At 42.3% G+C, this 16578-nt stretch overlaps 1 protein-coding gene across 1 annotated transcript in view; it reads right to left on the minus strand.

The window, feature by feature from the left end:
• The window catches only part of odad2 (outer dynein arm docking complex subunit 2), a 58825-nt gene that overhangs the window by 11519 nt on the left and 30728 nt on the right, over window positions 1-16578 (minus strand). Inside the window, exons 12-18 of the mRNA XM_033638575.2 lie at window positions 15191-15400; window positions 12167-12400; window positions 10187-10297; window positions 9924-10078; window positions 4078-4258; window positions 3911-3972; window positions 1368-1482 (exon numbers count right to left, since the gene is read on the minus strand). Of these exons, the coding sequence (XP_033494466.1) occupies window positions 1368-1482; window positions 3911-3972; window positions 4078-4258; window positions 9924-10078; window positions 10187-10297; window positions 12167-12400; window positions 15191-15400 (1068 nt within the window). The remainder of the gene's footprint in view (window positions 1-1367; window positions 1483-3910; window positions 3973-4077; window positions 4259-9923; window positions 10079-10186; window positions 10298-12166; window positions 12401-15190; window positions 15401-16578) is intronic.

The following is a 16578-nucleotide window of genomic DNA, read 5'->3' on the forward strand; positions in this document are numbered from 1 at the left end:
AGAATCCCATAGGCTTTTTGACGAGGGAACAAGGGAGATGCTAACTTCTGGATGCCAACTTCACTGGAGTGCTCTTTTAAGTATGTTGCTAAAACAAAAGCCAATCGCTGACTAATACAGGAAATACACATCAGCAGGGGATCAGACTTTGACACAACATCAGTGTGTGAACTTGAGAGAGAACAGAGTTTGCATTTGTGTAGTGACATTTTTGACAGCAGACATGGAAGAGTGTGCAGTTTTTGGATGTAAACTGGACCCTGGAGCTTCCTTCCAGTATCTACCAAAAGCCTCATCACAGCAGATATTACTGTATGTCTAGCAACCACTAATGCTGTGTCAGCCACTGCCAGTTAGCCTACAAGCTAACAAACAGCATTAACATATAAAAGATGCTAACTACAACAGACTCATCATCAGACTCTGGGTTTGACTAAGGCTCAAACGCGTGTGGCTGGATCTCGCCAATGTTTCCTCTAATTCTAGCCATCTTGATGCATACTGTTCTTTCAGCAGTCAACCTAGCTAGTCTTGCACAGCCAGACCCATCTTCATACTCTGTTGTAGCGCCATGCCATCTCTGGAAAAAGCGAAAAGCTGAAGCAAAACCTACAGCAAGCAGTGTTGGTGGGCGGGGCTGAGGCCAGATCCAGAGTTTCTTTTCTGTTTTGTTTTGATTTGTTTTGTTTTTTACTATTAATGCAGCAAAACCATGTCAAACAAAATATTAATGATAGATTATTTTCACATACTTTAAAATGTGACAGGAGGTGAACTTTAAATAAAACGTGCCATGTTTATGGACCTTTAAAATTTATTAGATGCATATTTCTATCTAAAATTGTATACTTAGTATTCATGGCCATGTTGCGAGTTCCAAGGCATTTGTGCAGTGCTTTCATTAGATGAGTGGGTTCACAGAAACTGTCAGGTACCCTATGTTCTACGTGTGAATTGTCTGTCTCTGTAACTAGTAGCATGTTGAGGGAAGATTTTCAGCAGGGAAATCAGAAGCCATGCCACAGGATATTACACAGTCTTTCTCTCTGCCTGCTTCCCAATTCACCAATCCCAGTGTGCCAAGGAGGCCTCTCTGCTTCATATTAGCCCGAGGTTCATGTAAGCCCCCTCTGACACAGCTCTGCCCCTGCTAACCTCCCAGCAGCAGCAGGTTGGAGGGAGAGCTTTAGAGACAAGCATGGTGATATAAGCAGGCTTCTGTTTTGTGAGCGGGATAACCCTTAATTCTGAAACGACACGAACTCTGCAGACCTCTTTGATTTAGAGGCAATCTGTGTGCCTTTGGTGTGCTTCGCTTGCACACATAGGACACGCGCAGAAGACGAATGAACTTCAGTGTACTGTACCTTTGCATTCTTAATGCATGGACAAAGGGCCCAGGCAGCACTGGACTGAACATCTGCACTGGGGTTCTTTAATAAGGACCACACCAGGCGGACTCCATCAAGCTGGTCAATGATTCTGTAGGGAGAGAGACAGAGAATAGTGTGAGATGTAGAGATGAAGGGAAAAAGGAGAAAGGAATGAACATGGAAAGAATAAGAAAGAGCAAAGACAGTATTACATTGTGATTTCACTGAGATCTTGCATTAAACATCATTTTCTGCTTGAAAGATTTAACAGTGTAACTTATTTGATTTTGTTTGTTTCTCAGAGCTCTGGCTGTATCAGCCTGGCCGGCAGCAAGTTCAACACAAGTACAGCCAAGTGGGATCAAAGCATCGATTGATTTCAGCACTGGCTCTTCATCAGAACTTTGTCTTCAGTCCTCTCAGTTCCTCCTCAGACCTAAAACTGTCTGCTCACTCAAGTCACTCTCCGTTCGAAGAACTCAGCGTGGCGTGGGCCAGAGGTTTATGCACATATGTCTGTGTATAGTGCTTCATACATGGATTTATAAATAGAAAGTGAGACAAACTTACACTTTATGTTGGTGGCTTGTTTTTCAACCAGAGCCAAAAAGAGGACCTCTTTCCAAATCAAACAGAGCCAGAGACAGGTCGCTCTATATTTCATAGGGTCTGAGTGAAGTTTACTTAGGCATGAACTGTATTTCATGTCGTACACATGACTGTAGTCAAAACTGCAGTCAGGCTCTGGGAACCCAAAGAATTACGCCACAGTGCACCCGTTGTCTGGTATAAATAACATGTAACGTGTTCCCCATGTGTGCTTCCACCAACAAGGCCGACATTGAATGCTGTCATAATTACTTAAACACTCCCTAATCACAGTATCTCCGTGACTGGCAACGAGCGAACACTCATCAGGGACGTCCCCTGCGCCATCTGTCTTCCGTTTGCACATAAATCAGTCTACAGGGATCATAACATCAGATCCCAGTCTGCAGGGCCTCCTAAATCCGGACCAAAAACAAAAGTGAAGCGTCATATCATCCGCCAAAACAGCTCTGTCTTCCCATGAAGCAGGTATGAAACAGATTAGCAATGAAGTCGCAGCTGACAGTGATGGATTAGAGGAGGAGACCACAAACCCTGGAGGCATTAAACAACGTGTGTTCACTCTTGTAGCTACACAGGATTCACTGGAGGAAGTGCTATGTCATTAACCGCACACTGCCTACTGGTTGAGAATGAAAACAAACACACGAGTATTTCATGGAAAACTTGAAAGTGATCGGTGTTTGTTTTGGGCTCTCAGTAGTTATGGATGACCTGCATGAAAATGATGATGAGAGAATGATTGCGCTGATCAACAGGAGGTGGTATTAGAGACAAAGTTTCTGTTGGTGGGATGAAGTCATGTTAACTGACAGGACTGTTGTAGCTAACTGTGTGGTATCATGCATACATATTCATCATCATATTTGTTAGCAAGCCAAACACCGTCTAATCACAGGGATCTGAAAAACAGTGTTGGGTCAGAGCAGGAAACAATCAAATGTGAGTTATGTTAATTGCTCTGCAAACTACTGTACACACATGTCTCAAAATAAGCCATGGCCACAAAACATACACAACATACAAGCGGCCGCTGAAATAAGAACTCTCTGTTTACAGCGAAGTCCGCCGGCTGAAAAACGACAAGGTCTGGCCTAAATATACATAACGTGAGAAAACATGGGGAACATGTTGAGTCAAACACTTCTCCTCTTGTGTGAAGTTTACCACAGTTAGTGGCTTTATTTTGCCATGCTTCACTTTTATTGAACCCCTTGGTTTTTTCCTCCAAACAATTGTAATAGGCTCACATGGTAGCATTAACAGCTAACAATGTAAACTCAGAGTTGTGTTTGTGTCCAGTGCTAATTAAGAAGGGTCTTGTAGTCCATAACAGCCTCGTAAAAGCAACGAGACACAGATGGAAGCTCCACAATGTTCTGGAGTATTGAGGGTGAGGTTACATGAACACAGAACAAAGACTGCTCTGGACTGTGGTTCACTGTGTTTTCCCAGCCATGTAGTCTTGGACAGGGCACAGCTTTAGGTATGTTCGTCTGACCAGCTCAAGTCCTGACAGTGACCACAAAGCTATAGTAAAGCACCGGGAATTAAACCACAACTGTATTTAACACAGCAGGTACAATAAACAAAGCTTTTAAAATCTGTCATTAAGTTGGGGATGAAAGAGAAAAGTACCTGCGTAATTACAAATTAAAAGAACATAGATTTCTTTAAGCATCAGCCCATGACAGGTTAATGATACTGTGTTTGGATCCCAGAATTGGTGTCATTCCCTTGTCAAAACATAAGACATAAATACACAGCCAAGAATATGTGTTTGGATGTAATTCGGTAATGACAGTGAGCAAACCACTAATGACATTTTAAGAGACACCTCACATCAGGCTGTTTGCTTAGTGTAAACTGTACTCTAAATGTCCAAGACCATATTAGCTGGTTGGATATGCTGGAGGAGACAGACTTACGCCATGTTGTTCATATCTGTAGCACAGGCGCCCACTGCCTTGGTTACATTCACGAGCAGCGCCTGGTAAAGTGACAAACAGAATGTACGCACATGAATCAGTGCGCTGTAGGAGCAGGGTTTGAAGATGAGATTATCCTTTATGCAGTGCGGGAAAATTCAACATGCCTGGTTTGTTCCAGTGAGCAGGTTCACAAGTGACTTGATGCCTCCACACTTGCGGATGGTGGCCTTGTTGGCAGGTATCTGGGCAAATTCTCCGAGGGCTCCCACCACATTTACAAGCACCTCTTCAGGCTGATCAGTCAGTAGGCCAACCAGGGTCTCCAGGGCTTTGTACTCCTGGAACCTTTGAAGGGTGGAAAAGAGGGGCATCAATTCATTGCTTGACATAGTTACAGCAACTGATAGATCAATGAACAAAAAAAAAGACGAGTTTACAGACATGCTAGTGGCTGAAAGGTGCTTTGAGCTAAATGCTAATGTCACCATAACATGCTGATGTTAAGCAAGTATAATGGTTACCACATGTTCACCAACTTAGCTTACTGTGTTAGTATGCTGTTAGCCAAGAACGCTAACAGTCTACAGCTCAAGGAGGCTGTACTTGGGCGTAGTGGTCCTTTGCATCAACAGTGAAACATCTTAGTTTCCATGTTAGCATGCCAACATTTGTTAATTTATGAGGAAAGAAAGTTAAAGGTTAATAGGGTTCACCCCAAAGGAGAAATGTGTTCATGTACAAAATTTCATGGGAATCAAACCAATAACTGTGGAGCCAATTCCTTCAAAACCACAACCTCATGGTGGCACTATATAAAAAGTCAAACAATTGTAAAATCTTTTAGGGTTACATGAACTGGGAACACTTTGACTGTGGTGTTGTGGTGCTAGATGAAAAGTCAGGGGATCATCAAAGTCCTTATGATTCATCTTCTAGGGACCACAAATGTCCGTAAAACTTCTCCAACCATATAGCTGTTATATTTCAGTCTAGACCAAAAACATGATCTCATCTCTACTGGTCATATTTTGACACGGAAGCCCTCGGAATCACTGTTATGACACCAGGGGCAGCCTTGGGCATTGTATCTTGACGAAGAGGGAACTGCCCATTGGTTCGACAGCCCATTGGTCCGACATCCCATTGTTCCGACCATATTAAACCCATTGTTCCAAAGTCCGTTCCGAAATCATCATGATGCCCTGTGGTTAAGGTCTGGTTAGGTTTAGGCACAAAAACCACTTGGTTAGGGTCAGGAAAAGATCATGGTGTGGGTTAAAATGAAAAAGAAAGTGACAAACACATAAGCTGTGAGTCTGCTCCACCTCAAGCCTTTCCCAGCTGACCCAGAGCTGGTCGCAGCGCACCATCAAGGCAGAAATACGCCTGCCGGGAGCCGTTCAGCACCGCGGACAGTTGGACTAATGGGATGTCGGACCAATGGGCTGTCGGACCAATGACATGGACCCGACGAAGAAGGGGTCGGTGGATCTTGAGGCAGAACGGGGCAGCAATAAGTCACGTGATTTGACTCACATTAATAAGAAGATGTCGGCTGTAAGGTTTCAGCGACAAAACCACTTGATCAGAGTTAGGAAAAGATTGTAGTTGATGTTATTCACGCGAGTCGTTTCACATCACTAACATCAAACAGGACTAAATAACTTAAGGCTTACATTTGGTTTCACATGGGACATGAACACTAGTCTCCTGCATCAAAGTCCTGTCCTTGTTGGACCAATCCACCTCCCTTCCAGCCCTGCCTAAGTGGATTTTCATCCTCTTTACACTGCGCCCATTGCTCTGAAGGTCTAATAATAACATGGAGGGGCTTACATTGGAGCTGGTTGAAAGCTGGTCCTGTCTCACTTTAAATGGTGCCCTCGACATCATTATAGTGGTGTCAGGGACACTGCCCAGACAGTGTATTCTGATGCCCTGGGAGTAAGACCAGGCTTAGATCACAGTGATGCACTGACTAGCTGACAGACCCACTGTCAGACTGAGCATGGTGCCATCACTTGAGCCTGTCGAGTAACAAGCAGTAGCTACAGTGCCCTCAGCCACATGGGCACAGATCTCTTACTGTAACTCAGCAGTAGGCAGTTTTCCCACGGCTGCTCACAGTTGTCCCTTGTTGTACTTTGCATAACCAAAGCTTTGCTGCGGCTTGGAAACTCTCCCTCCCTCCTTTGCTGTGATTTTGCCTTGTTTGCCAATGCTATAGAGTGGTAAACTACAGTAAACATTTAAAAGGGATATAATGCGGTTGCAAGAAACCTCAACAAACCTCTGATGTACAGTTAAGTTGTACGACTGTTTTTATTCACAGTTACGGTTGCTGGCATCATGGTCCGTAAGCTATTGTAGATGGCCAAGGTCATTTGGTTTTGGTCAGGGTCCACCGACACACAGCCTATTCTTGCAAGTGAAAACATTGCTAATGAACAGAGAAGCTGCCAAAGTTAACTTCAGTGAAATTCAACATTAAAAAAAACAATGGTTTTCCTATGCCATCACTGAAGTGTCATCTGCAGCTGAGTACAGTAGAATTATCGTGTAATCACAGACATAACTTTTGATAAATGAACGGTAAGTCATGCCTATTTTTGTTAAGCCAATCCCAGCTGAAGTAATTACGTGATGGCAAAAGTAACATTACACAAGGCCGCCTGAAGCGGCTTCTACTGCAAACACTGGGCTCCACACAAGAGGAAGCTTATTAAAGCCTGTCAGAAGACACAGGAACCACAGTGGGGCTTCTGTGCAGCAGATTTTTATGATTGATTGTCTGCCTTTTCCTTTTCCCATCCTTCTACACTGGTCACATACTCAACTAAGTGTGGAAAGCTTAAATGCTGACTTTTATACTAAACTGGGTTTTTACAAAGGCCAAAGTAAAAGTAAGACATTTCATGGACCCAGAGATACATAGCATGGTTGTTCAACCTGAAATTTAACAGACAGATTGATCTATTTCGTTTGAAAGGAAACAGCAGGGCAGTGAATAACTTGGGTGAGCACAGAGCTATTGTGAGGTAAGGAGAAGTATCATTTGGAGTGGCAATTATGGAGTGCTCATCATGGGGCTGGAACAGAGGTAAGATGGTGGGGTAGTCAGTAATTGGAAGCGAACCCCACAATCTTGACCCCAAACATTACTGCGCTGGCAAATACAGTCTGAGACTTGGCAGTCGGGACTTTCCATTGCAAAGTTATTCCCTCACTCTTTTGTTAAGGCTTTTTACAACATTTTTGTGTGTCCATAACACCTCAGTATACAGACTCAAGGGACCACATATCGATGTGTCCATAAATCTGCAAAAAATAATGTTTCAGTGTTTCCATGCTGGATTTTTACAAAGGCATTTTCATGGTACATATAGCTTGGCCCAGGTGAAGCGTTCTCTGTAATATTGGAAGTCCTGCAAAAAAACATGCACTTTTTGTGGTCTTAAAACAAACACACTTAAGTTATGAATGTAATTATATTTCAGGGCATCAATCATCTCTCATTTTGATGCATCATTAATCAGGAAAATGGCTAACACATGCCGCTACTTGTCTTGAGTGGAGGTCCCCAACCTCTATACTGTCCAGACCACGCAAATCATCAGTTACGTAAAAGAAAAAATTATGTTGTTCGCAGTGGGCCACAAGGTCTGTTTCATTTGACCAACTCAAGAGAAAAAAAAATCCACTCTCAGCCTCTTGTTATTGCTGTAGCAAAATATATTCCAAAATGATTTTCATTTCAGAGCACTACTCACCTATGATTGATTCTGAAATGAGCGCATGGCCCTAAAACCCTGTTACCATTAGCAGCGTTTCCTTTTTGACAGTAATGATTCGGTCCCTTCATTCCAAGCCTTTGCCTGACCTAGACGTTTTAAGTGATTCAAATAAGCCTGAGAGAGTATGAAAAAACAGATCCACTTACACATTAGAGTGCGTATTAAAAACATTTGCTGTGCATCACGCTGGTTTCCTCTCGAGGAGGTGGCCAAATTTCACCTCCCATCACACCCAAGTGTGCACATCATCCAAAAAACAAAACATAACACACGCAGGAAAGACGCCACAAAATGAGAACTCCATTATGGCACTCTCGCTCAGATTGCGACATGTTAAATTTAGAGTGGGGCAACCAAAGTGTTTTTTAGTGTTTGTAAATGAAGTGTCACTAAACGTGGCTTACATGTGATTAATGGCATAATTATAATTATTTCTATTATTGTTATTATCAGTAGTAATAGAAGTGCTTTACATAGCAACAGTGTGACAAGTCATTACGTATGGCAGAGAGCCTGTACTGGCAGGGAGTGTGTTATGCTGCCACATTACTCATGAGCTGTGTAGTTAAGTTGTTTTATCATCACGCCAAGCTGCAGTCAATAAGGTTCCCAATTCTGTGTTTTTTTAAGACACTTTGTTAAGTAGTGATTCAAAAGCTTGATTTCGTACTATGAAAACAGAACTATCTATAAAGCACCAGCCACTATCTGTAATAATTTAATGATAATAATTGTTGTAATTCATATAATTCCCCTCAGTGAATTTCTTTCATGACGTGGGTTAAGTAGACAGAGATCTGTCCATCTTGCATTAACAGAAAGTTGTTGTCATGCTTCTGCTCCTGTAAAGGAATCCTCTCTTAACTCGATGTGGCAGCAGACACTCAGCTCCAGTTGGGAGGACTTAACTTAGACTTTAAATGTAGGATATCATTCTGTCAGTTCATGAAATATGAAGTGAAGAAAGATCCTTGCGAGTGCTACCGCTCCTTTTTCTTGTTATTTTTAGAATTCCACTGCAATTTGAACGACACAGCATCTCTGAGTCAGGAGAAAAGCATTTTCACGTCGTCTCATCTCAGTGAAAAGCCTTAAACTTCAAAATAACCTTTTATCATGAGATTATTTAAAGACAATGTCTTATCAGTTTCTTGGCTCCACTGGAGAGAGCAGGTTTTGAACTGATTAATATGTTACCAAGGTGTTGAATTACTGCATGTGGGTTATATATTATGTCCCCTGCCTCACAGTGAATAAGAAAATAAATACAGCTAAATCATTCTTTCAGGGGAGCACTAGTGGAAATGTACAGGGCTGCCAGGGCACGGTCTCCGGGCATTATTTATTTTAGAGGGAAAATTACTGACTTAAAAATCATCTGACGCTAAAGTACAAGTCAAAAACCATTCCAGAAATGTCACTGCTGAAGGAACCGGGCTAAATGACACTTAAATAAACTTCTGCCTTACATGACAAATGATTAAAGGCTCTGTCAGCCTGCGTCTTTTGACATTAGAAAATCACCGTCTCAAGGCTGATTCTTTCAGTATGCCTGCGTTCGGTGCAACACTAACAGGCCTTGACTAACACATCACTGGAGTCTATAAAATCAGCACGTTGACTTGAGCCTTTGTTAACGCTGGAAACGACTGAATTCTAGCAGCAAACACTCACATAAAAGATCAGAGCTAATAGAATCCGTACAAAAACTTTACATTTTACGCAAGTAATCACTTCAACCAGAAACAATGGTGGAGTAAAATGAGATATGACAACAGCATGTGAGTGGAAAGAGTGACACAGCTGGTCATGAATGAATGAGAGCCCCCAATAAAAGTAACATACGTGCTGACGGTATGATGACCATAATGCACGCAAGTCAGTCGAACCCCTTATTGGTGTTCTGTTTTCACATACTATAAGCCTGCTGTTAACCACATCATCTTCAGAAACATATTTTCCAATAGTCATGGGCACATGTGGGTGAAATGCCTAATTGCTATTAACCCTTTTTCACAGTGAGGCTCATTAGATTGTTGCTCTTATGAACAATGACCGATTTATCAAAGTCATACTAATCTGTTTCCACTAATTACAAACACATACTCATACATACCAAAAAGATGTGGCTACAATGAGTTTCTGTAACTGTGGTATGTTAACTTTGTGCGTGTGTTAATGGGAGGTAATAAGGTGAGACCCTGAGTCCGGCATACTTAGCCACATTCTCCATACTGATGGAACACTTCCAGATGGCTCCGGTGGCAGCGGCCAAGAGCTGCTTGTTGTCCGCCTTGCTCAGCAGTGAAACCAGCGGCTGCAGGCCTTTGTACGTGCGCACCAGGTCACGAGTTTGTTTGTCCTCTGCACACTGCGAAGCAAAAGAAGACGGTCACAATCTACATTAAGTCCTCCAGAGACAAAGTATGAGTATTTGACTCTGTTCTTTTCATGGTGCAGAAGCGTGAAAGAGAGTTACCTTGAAGATTGCACTGGCACAATGCATTTGTAGCTCATCATTGTCACTGCTCAGGTTTTTAACCAAATCCTTGATCATGCCCTCAGACTGAATGGCAATCCTGTAGCTTTCCTGTGGTGACACAACAATTAGCAGATATCATGAACAACGTGGACTTATCCATTATCATGTGACACTCTGGTACTTCAAATCTTTATCTTCTACCCTTAAATATTTTAGAATTTTGTATATTTGTAAGTTAAAGGGATAGTTTTGGATCTATTGAAGTGGGGTTGTATGAGGTACTCATCCATAGTCAGTGTATTCCCTACAGTAGATGTTGTTTGGCACGACCCAAGTTTGAGAAGCAGACAGGAGTACGACCACAGAAGATAAGCAGTATACTGCTGTAGATGGGGGGCAGCAGTAAAAAGTATTTTAGCTACCTAAAAAAGTCCCACCAAAATATTCAGTATCAGTCTGAGTCTATGCTATATTAAGAGTATTTTCACTCTTCTCGTCAATGCCACCAAACTCCACTGACAAAAACATTACTTTTAGATTCTGAACACTGGAGCTGCTAGTCTAGCTCTGCCTTGATCAGTTAGTTAGTTTGTGTTTTTGTGTTACTTTTCTAAATCCAAACTAACCCTTTCAAAAGCCAAAGTCACACCATGACACAAACAAACTCTGATCGAGGCGGCAGTAGATCAGCAGCTCACGTGTTCAGCACTGTTAAATCACTGTTTTTCTCAATGGAGTCTGGCTTTGAAGAGAGCGATATAATGGCTTCAATTCCCAGTTGGACATCACTGCCTGACGGCAAAATAAAGCAGTCAAAATATTCTAAATATAGCTTATACTTAAACTGATATAGAATCTTTTAAGTGGCTAAAATAGATTTTGCCGCTGCCCCAATCCACAGCAGTATATTGCTTAGCTTCCTTGGCGGCACTCCTGCCTGCTTCTCCAAACAGGGGATGTGCCAACTGACATCGACTATCTGTCATACAACACTAAATAAGTACCTCATAAAGCACTATCCCTTTAAACACATATTTTTATATCTTTTATTGTGTATTTACAGTTCTTATTCTGCACACCCTGCTGCAATTCTATATACATATATTTAGTTTTCAATCTTACTGGGACTGTTTCAAGAATAAAGCTGGCATTATAATATAAATTTCTCATTATTAAAAAAAATCTAGTCCATCTCAAAATAGATTTGACTGTTTGTGGTACTCAGCCCCAAGACAATTTCTTCTGAGGATACTCAAAGCTCACAAATGCATTTATGTTCTTCAAGTAATTTCTTAAAACAGCTGGATACTGTACAGTTAAATAATTATTAAAAAGTGCAACAGTTACAAACTACAGTGTAATTTCAGCTGCAGTTTAACACATATGCAGTAACTCAGCCCATTAGGACTTGGCTCTGGAACCAGAGGGTCACCGGCTCAAGTCCCTGTATGAACCAATATGGAGCGTGGACTGGTGGATGCATCTTGAGCCAGGTACTGAACCCCCAACTGCTCAGGGCACCTGTCCATGGGCAGTTTGTGCATGTGTGCGTATTTTGGGCTTACATGTGTCCCCTCAAGGATTAATAAAGTATATCTTCATCTTCATACTTGATGCTTTGGTGAGTATTTCGGGGAACAGGACGTTGTGTGTGTGTTCACTGTAGTGAAGGATGTTACCCAGTGTGGCTCTTGGATGTGTTTTCAATAGTTTTTGGACAATGAGGCTCTTTGGCACTGAGCAATAAAATACATCAGGCTTTGGATACACACACAATATTTGTTGGCAGGATCAATTCATTGTTTGTTTGCTTTAATTGGATTAGCTGACGGGAGAAAAAATGGAATATTAATGACCTTCCTCTTTGTTAAAACAAAGATAAATTCATTCTACATTAGTCACAGACTTGTAGATGTTATAACACAGACCATGTCTTGGAAACATTACGTATAATATACAGTATGTGGCTCCTCTCACCTCTGAAGCACACTCTTGCAGGGTTCCTACCACAGGAATAAGCATGTTCTCATGTGAAGACTTGAGCAGTCGTCCCAGCAGAGGGATACCCCCGGCCCTACGGATGGCCTCCTTGTTCTTGGTGCTCTTACTGCAGCTCCACAGCGCCAGAGCCCCACAGCGAGCCACTTCTACATCCTTCTCCTGGTTTGCAGTCAGGTTGGCTAAATTAGGGACACAGTCCAGAAGCTTTACCTGAGCAGAGAAAACAAGAGACCCAGACTTACATGTGGATAAACACAAACATAAAAATGTGTTCAAACAAGCAGCCAGACCACACATGTTTAAGCAGAAAACTTCCACACAGACATTTACACAAACTCAGTGAACTTGACATAAATTCAAGGACTCTGAAAAGTTTGCTTGCAGGGTTAGAGTGATAATGGATGGCTCCAGATGGGAATAGCAAGTTGTTGGCTGTGATTAAGGGTGTAATTAAAATTCTATTACCACTGGGTCTGCAAGGAAGAAAAAGCCAGAGATGCTAGGAGTGGAAAACTGTCAGGATAGATGTTGATGTTAGGCCCGAAAAGCCCAGTGTGACGGTTTATGGCCATCATTCAGTGTTCTAATCCATAGATCCTGGCCAGTGAGACAGAGCAGGCAAAGCTATTACACACAGCACAGTTCAAAGGTGGTCTCATAGCATAGCGTGAAATTAATCTGCCTCTGTGAGTGACTTGCACATGAGAACATCCGATTTGGGTCTGAGGAAAATATACAAGGCATGGAGGCTTTAATCACAGGTCCCTCTGTCAACAAACATGAATGCAGGTCAGAGGATGTAGGGGACATTCTATCTGTTTTACCACAGCACCCACTCTGTTGTTTTCAAAGGCTGGGTGAAAAAGGATGGATGGGCCGCTATCTGGCATTTGCAAACAGTGTGAAAAGGGCAGGAATGGGTGATTGATTTGCTGTGCATCAAAGCGTAGTCCAGCAAAATCTGGACATGTGTTTTATACTTTAAACAAAATAGTAATGGCAAAATGTGGATCACATCACAATAAGGCACCATCCTGTTTTTCCAGAGGTTCCAAGGTGTCTGTGGTTTGGTACAAAAAAGTTTGTATTAAATCACACAGACATAAACAGACTCGTGTTTAATGGAAAACCTGTCACCATAGGACATAACATTTTTTTGTAAGCACCAATACATAGAGATCAGGTTCTGGGGCCTTGTTAAAGAAGAAAATATCCCAACTGCTCGTGCTATCTTGAGTTTCAGAGATGGGAAAAACCCTATCTTTTTCCTAAACTCACGGCTGTATCCTATCTCAAACCTCCTATATTATTTCAACTTAAGAAGTCCTAACTGTAACATTGTGCGGAGTTTGCATGTTCACCCCGTGTCAGCGTGGGTTTCCTCCAGGTGCTCTGGTTTCCTCCCACAGTCCAAAGACATGCAGGTTAATTGGTGACTCTAAATTGTCCGTAGGTGTGAATGTGAGTGTGAATGGTTGTCTGTCTCTATGTGTCAGCCCTGTGATAGTCTGGTGACCTGTCCAGGGTGAACCCTGCCTCTCACCCAATGTCAGCTGGGATAGGCTCCACCCCCCTGCGACCCCTAACAGGATAAGTGGTTACGGAAAATGAATGGGGAGGGGGGGCATTCAGCAATATCCAGAGGTGTGGACTTGAGTCACATGACTCAAACTCAAGTTACTCCACTTGACAAAATCAAAAAAAGACTTGGGCTTTAGGGGCGATCACACCTACAAGGAGCGCTAGAAACGAGACACCAGTAAAACAATTGATTCCCTACGATACGGTGCGTCTGACTGGTTTTCAAGCATTTTTTATGACGAGCATCTTTCTGGTGTCTTTTTAGACGCGCGTTTGTAGACGCTGAAAGTTGAAATAATCTCAACTTTTGGGCGTCAGGCACCAGTAGCACCATAGCTCCGTCCTGGGTCCATTTTCAATGTTTTGAACGCCCGGTTGCGCACGCACCCCCGCTCTACAGGCGCTCCTCGTAAGTAGCGCTCATTGAAAGGGCGTTTCAGGCATTTCAAGCGTCTTTGAAGCGTCCGCGTTTCTAGCGCCACCTGTAGGTGTGATCGGCCCCTTAGACTTGAAAATATTTGATACCTGTCTCTGAACCCAAGTGTGCCACAAATCAATTCATCACCCTTCATTACTTGACTCAACTAATGATAACAGTATTCATTCATTCATTCATTCCACTATGTCGACACTTAATTTCACAGATCCACTTTCCCCTAACCAATCCAACAGCGTCCAATCAAGCTGCAGGAGAGAGCCACGATGAACTAACATTATTTTACACACTACCAGTTGGAAAAAATGATACCAAAGATAATTTTGTGAACAGAAACTATGTGGGGGTTGACAAAAAATTAACTGCAGCATGCAAAACATGCAGGTCAGACCAGGCGACGCAACAGCTTCCAACCTCCTTTGACATTAACATGGTTAGCAAGTTAATGCTTAGCTTACGTTAGCGTAACGGCTGAATTACTTGGTGACCAACTTGATTCACAATTAAATTCAAATTTTAAAAACGCATTCTCTATTTTTGTGAATTGGATATATCATTGCTCTGTTGTTGAAATGGCATTTAATTTGGTCAAAAGCGCATCATGACTTCTTTAAGACTCGAAACCTAAAGTTTGGGACTTTGGACTTGACTCAAGACTTGAGTGCAAAGACTTAAGGATTTACTTGTAACTTGCAAAAGAATGACATGGTCCAACCTCTGGAAAAATCCCTATCCTAATATAAGATAGGATTTTTTCCTGAGTGCAGTAAGAAAACATGTCTCTGTATTACAAAATTCCTAAATGTCATCCTAAACTGAGAAAAGACAGGATTTAAGATATGGGAAGTCTCTGTAATAAAGCCCCATGTCTGCAGTTCTCTCTCCTGCTGCTCTTCAGATTGGAATTACAGGGATTTCTTAATGCTTTTATTTGTTACACTAAGCTCATATTTACATTGGTCTGTGCTTGTGCTCGTGCTCACCAGTTTTTTGATGCCGCCATATTGCCTGACAGTTCTCCTTGCTCTGCGGAACCTAGCCACGTTAGCGATGGTCTCAGCAGCTATGGCCTTGAGGTCTTTGACTGGTGAGTCCAGAATCTTCACAATGCTCTGCAGGCCTCCCATGTCGACGATGGCTCGACGGATTTGCACATTGTGACTTATCTTTCTCAGGATTTTCAGAGATCCAATCTGAAACCAGACACACATAAACCCTCACACTCGAAAAGATATTTTAAAAATGTATTTTATAGAAAAGAAGCTGTTGTGTCTACGCCAACATGAGGCCTCCATCTGTAGTAAGAGCACATACAGTACAGGCCAAAAGTTTGGACACACCTTCTCATTCAATGCGTTTTCTTTATTTTCATGACTATTTACATTGTAGATTCTCACTGAAGGCATCAAAACTATGAATGAACACGTGGAGTTATGTACTTAAGAAAAAAAGGTGAAATAACTAAAAACATGTTTTATATTCTAGTTTCTTCAAAATAGCCACCCTTTGCTCTGATTACTGCTTTGCACACTCTTGGCATTCTCTGGATGAGCTTCAAGAGGTAGTCACCTGAAATGGTTTCCACTTCACAGGTGTGCCTTATCAGGGTTAATTAGTGGAATTTCTTGCTTTATCAATGGGGTTGGGACCATCAGTTGTGTTGTGCAGAAGTCAGGTTAATACACAGCCGACAGCCCTATTGGACAACTGTTAAAATTCATATTATGGCAAGAACCAATCAGCTAACTAAAGAAAAATGAGTGGCCATCATTACTTTAAGAAATGAAGGTCAGTCAGTCCGGAAAATTGCAAAAACTTTAAATGTGTCCCCAAGTCGAGTCGCAAAAACCATCAAGCGCTACAACGAAACTGGCACACATGAGGACCGACCCAGGAAAGGAAGACCAAGAGTCACCTCTGCTTCTGAGGATAAGTTCATCCGAGTCACCAGCCTCAGAAATCGCAAGTTAACAGCAGCTCAGATCAGAGACCAGATGAATGCCACACAGAGTTCTAGCAGCAGACCCATCTCTAGAACAACTGTTAAGAGGAGACTGCGCCAATCAGGCCTTCATGGTCAAATAGCTGCTAGGAAACCACTGCTGAGGAGAGGCAACAAGCAGAAGAGATTTGTTTGGGCCAAGAAACACAAGGAATGGACATTAGACCAGTGGAAATCTGTGCTTTGGTCTGATGAGTCCAAATTTGAGATCTTTGGTTCCAACCGCCGTGTCTTTGTGAGACGCAGAAAAGGTGAACGGATGGATTCCACATGCCTGGTTCCCACTGTGAAGCATGGAGGAGGAGGTGTGATGGTGTGGGGGTGTTTTGCTGGTGACACTGTTGGGGATTTATTCAAAATTGAAGGCAC

Source organism: Epinephelus lanceolatus, chromosome 20 (genome assembly GCF_041903045.1).
Source record: "Epinephelus lanceolatus isolate andai-2023 chromosome 20, ASM4190304v1, whole genome shotgun sequence".
In the NCBI taxonomy this organism is placed as follows: domain Eukaryota; kingdom Metazoa; phylum Chordata; class Actinopteri; order Perciformes; family Serranidae; genus Epinephelus; species Epinephelus lanceolatus.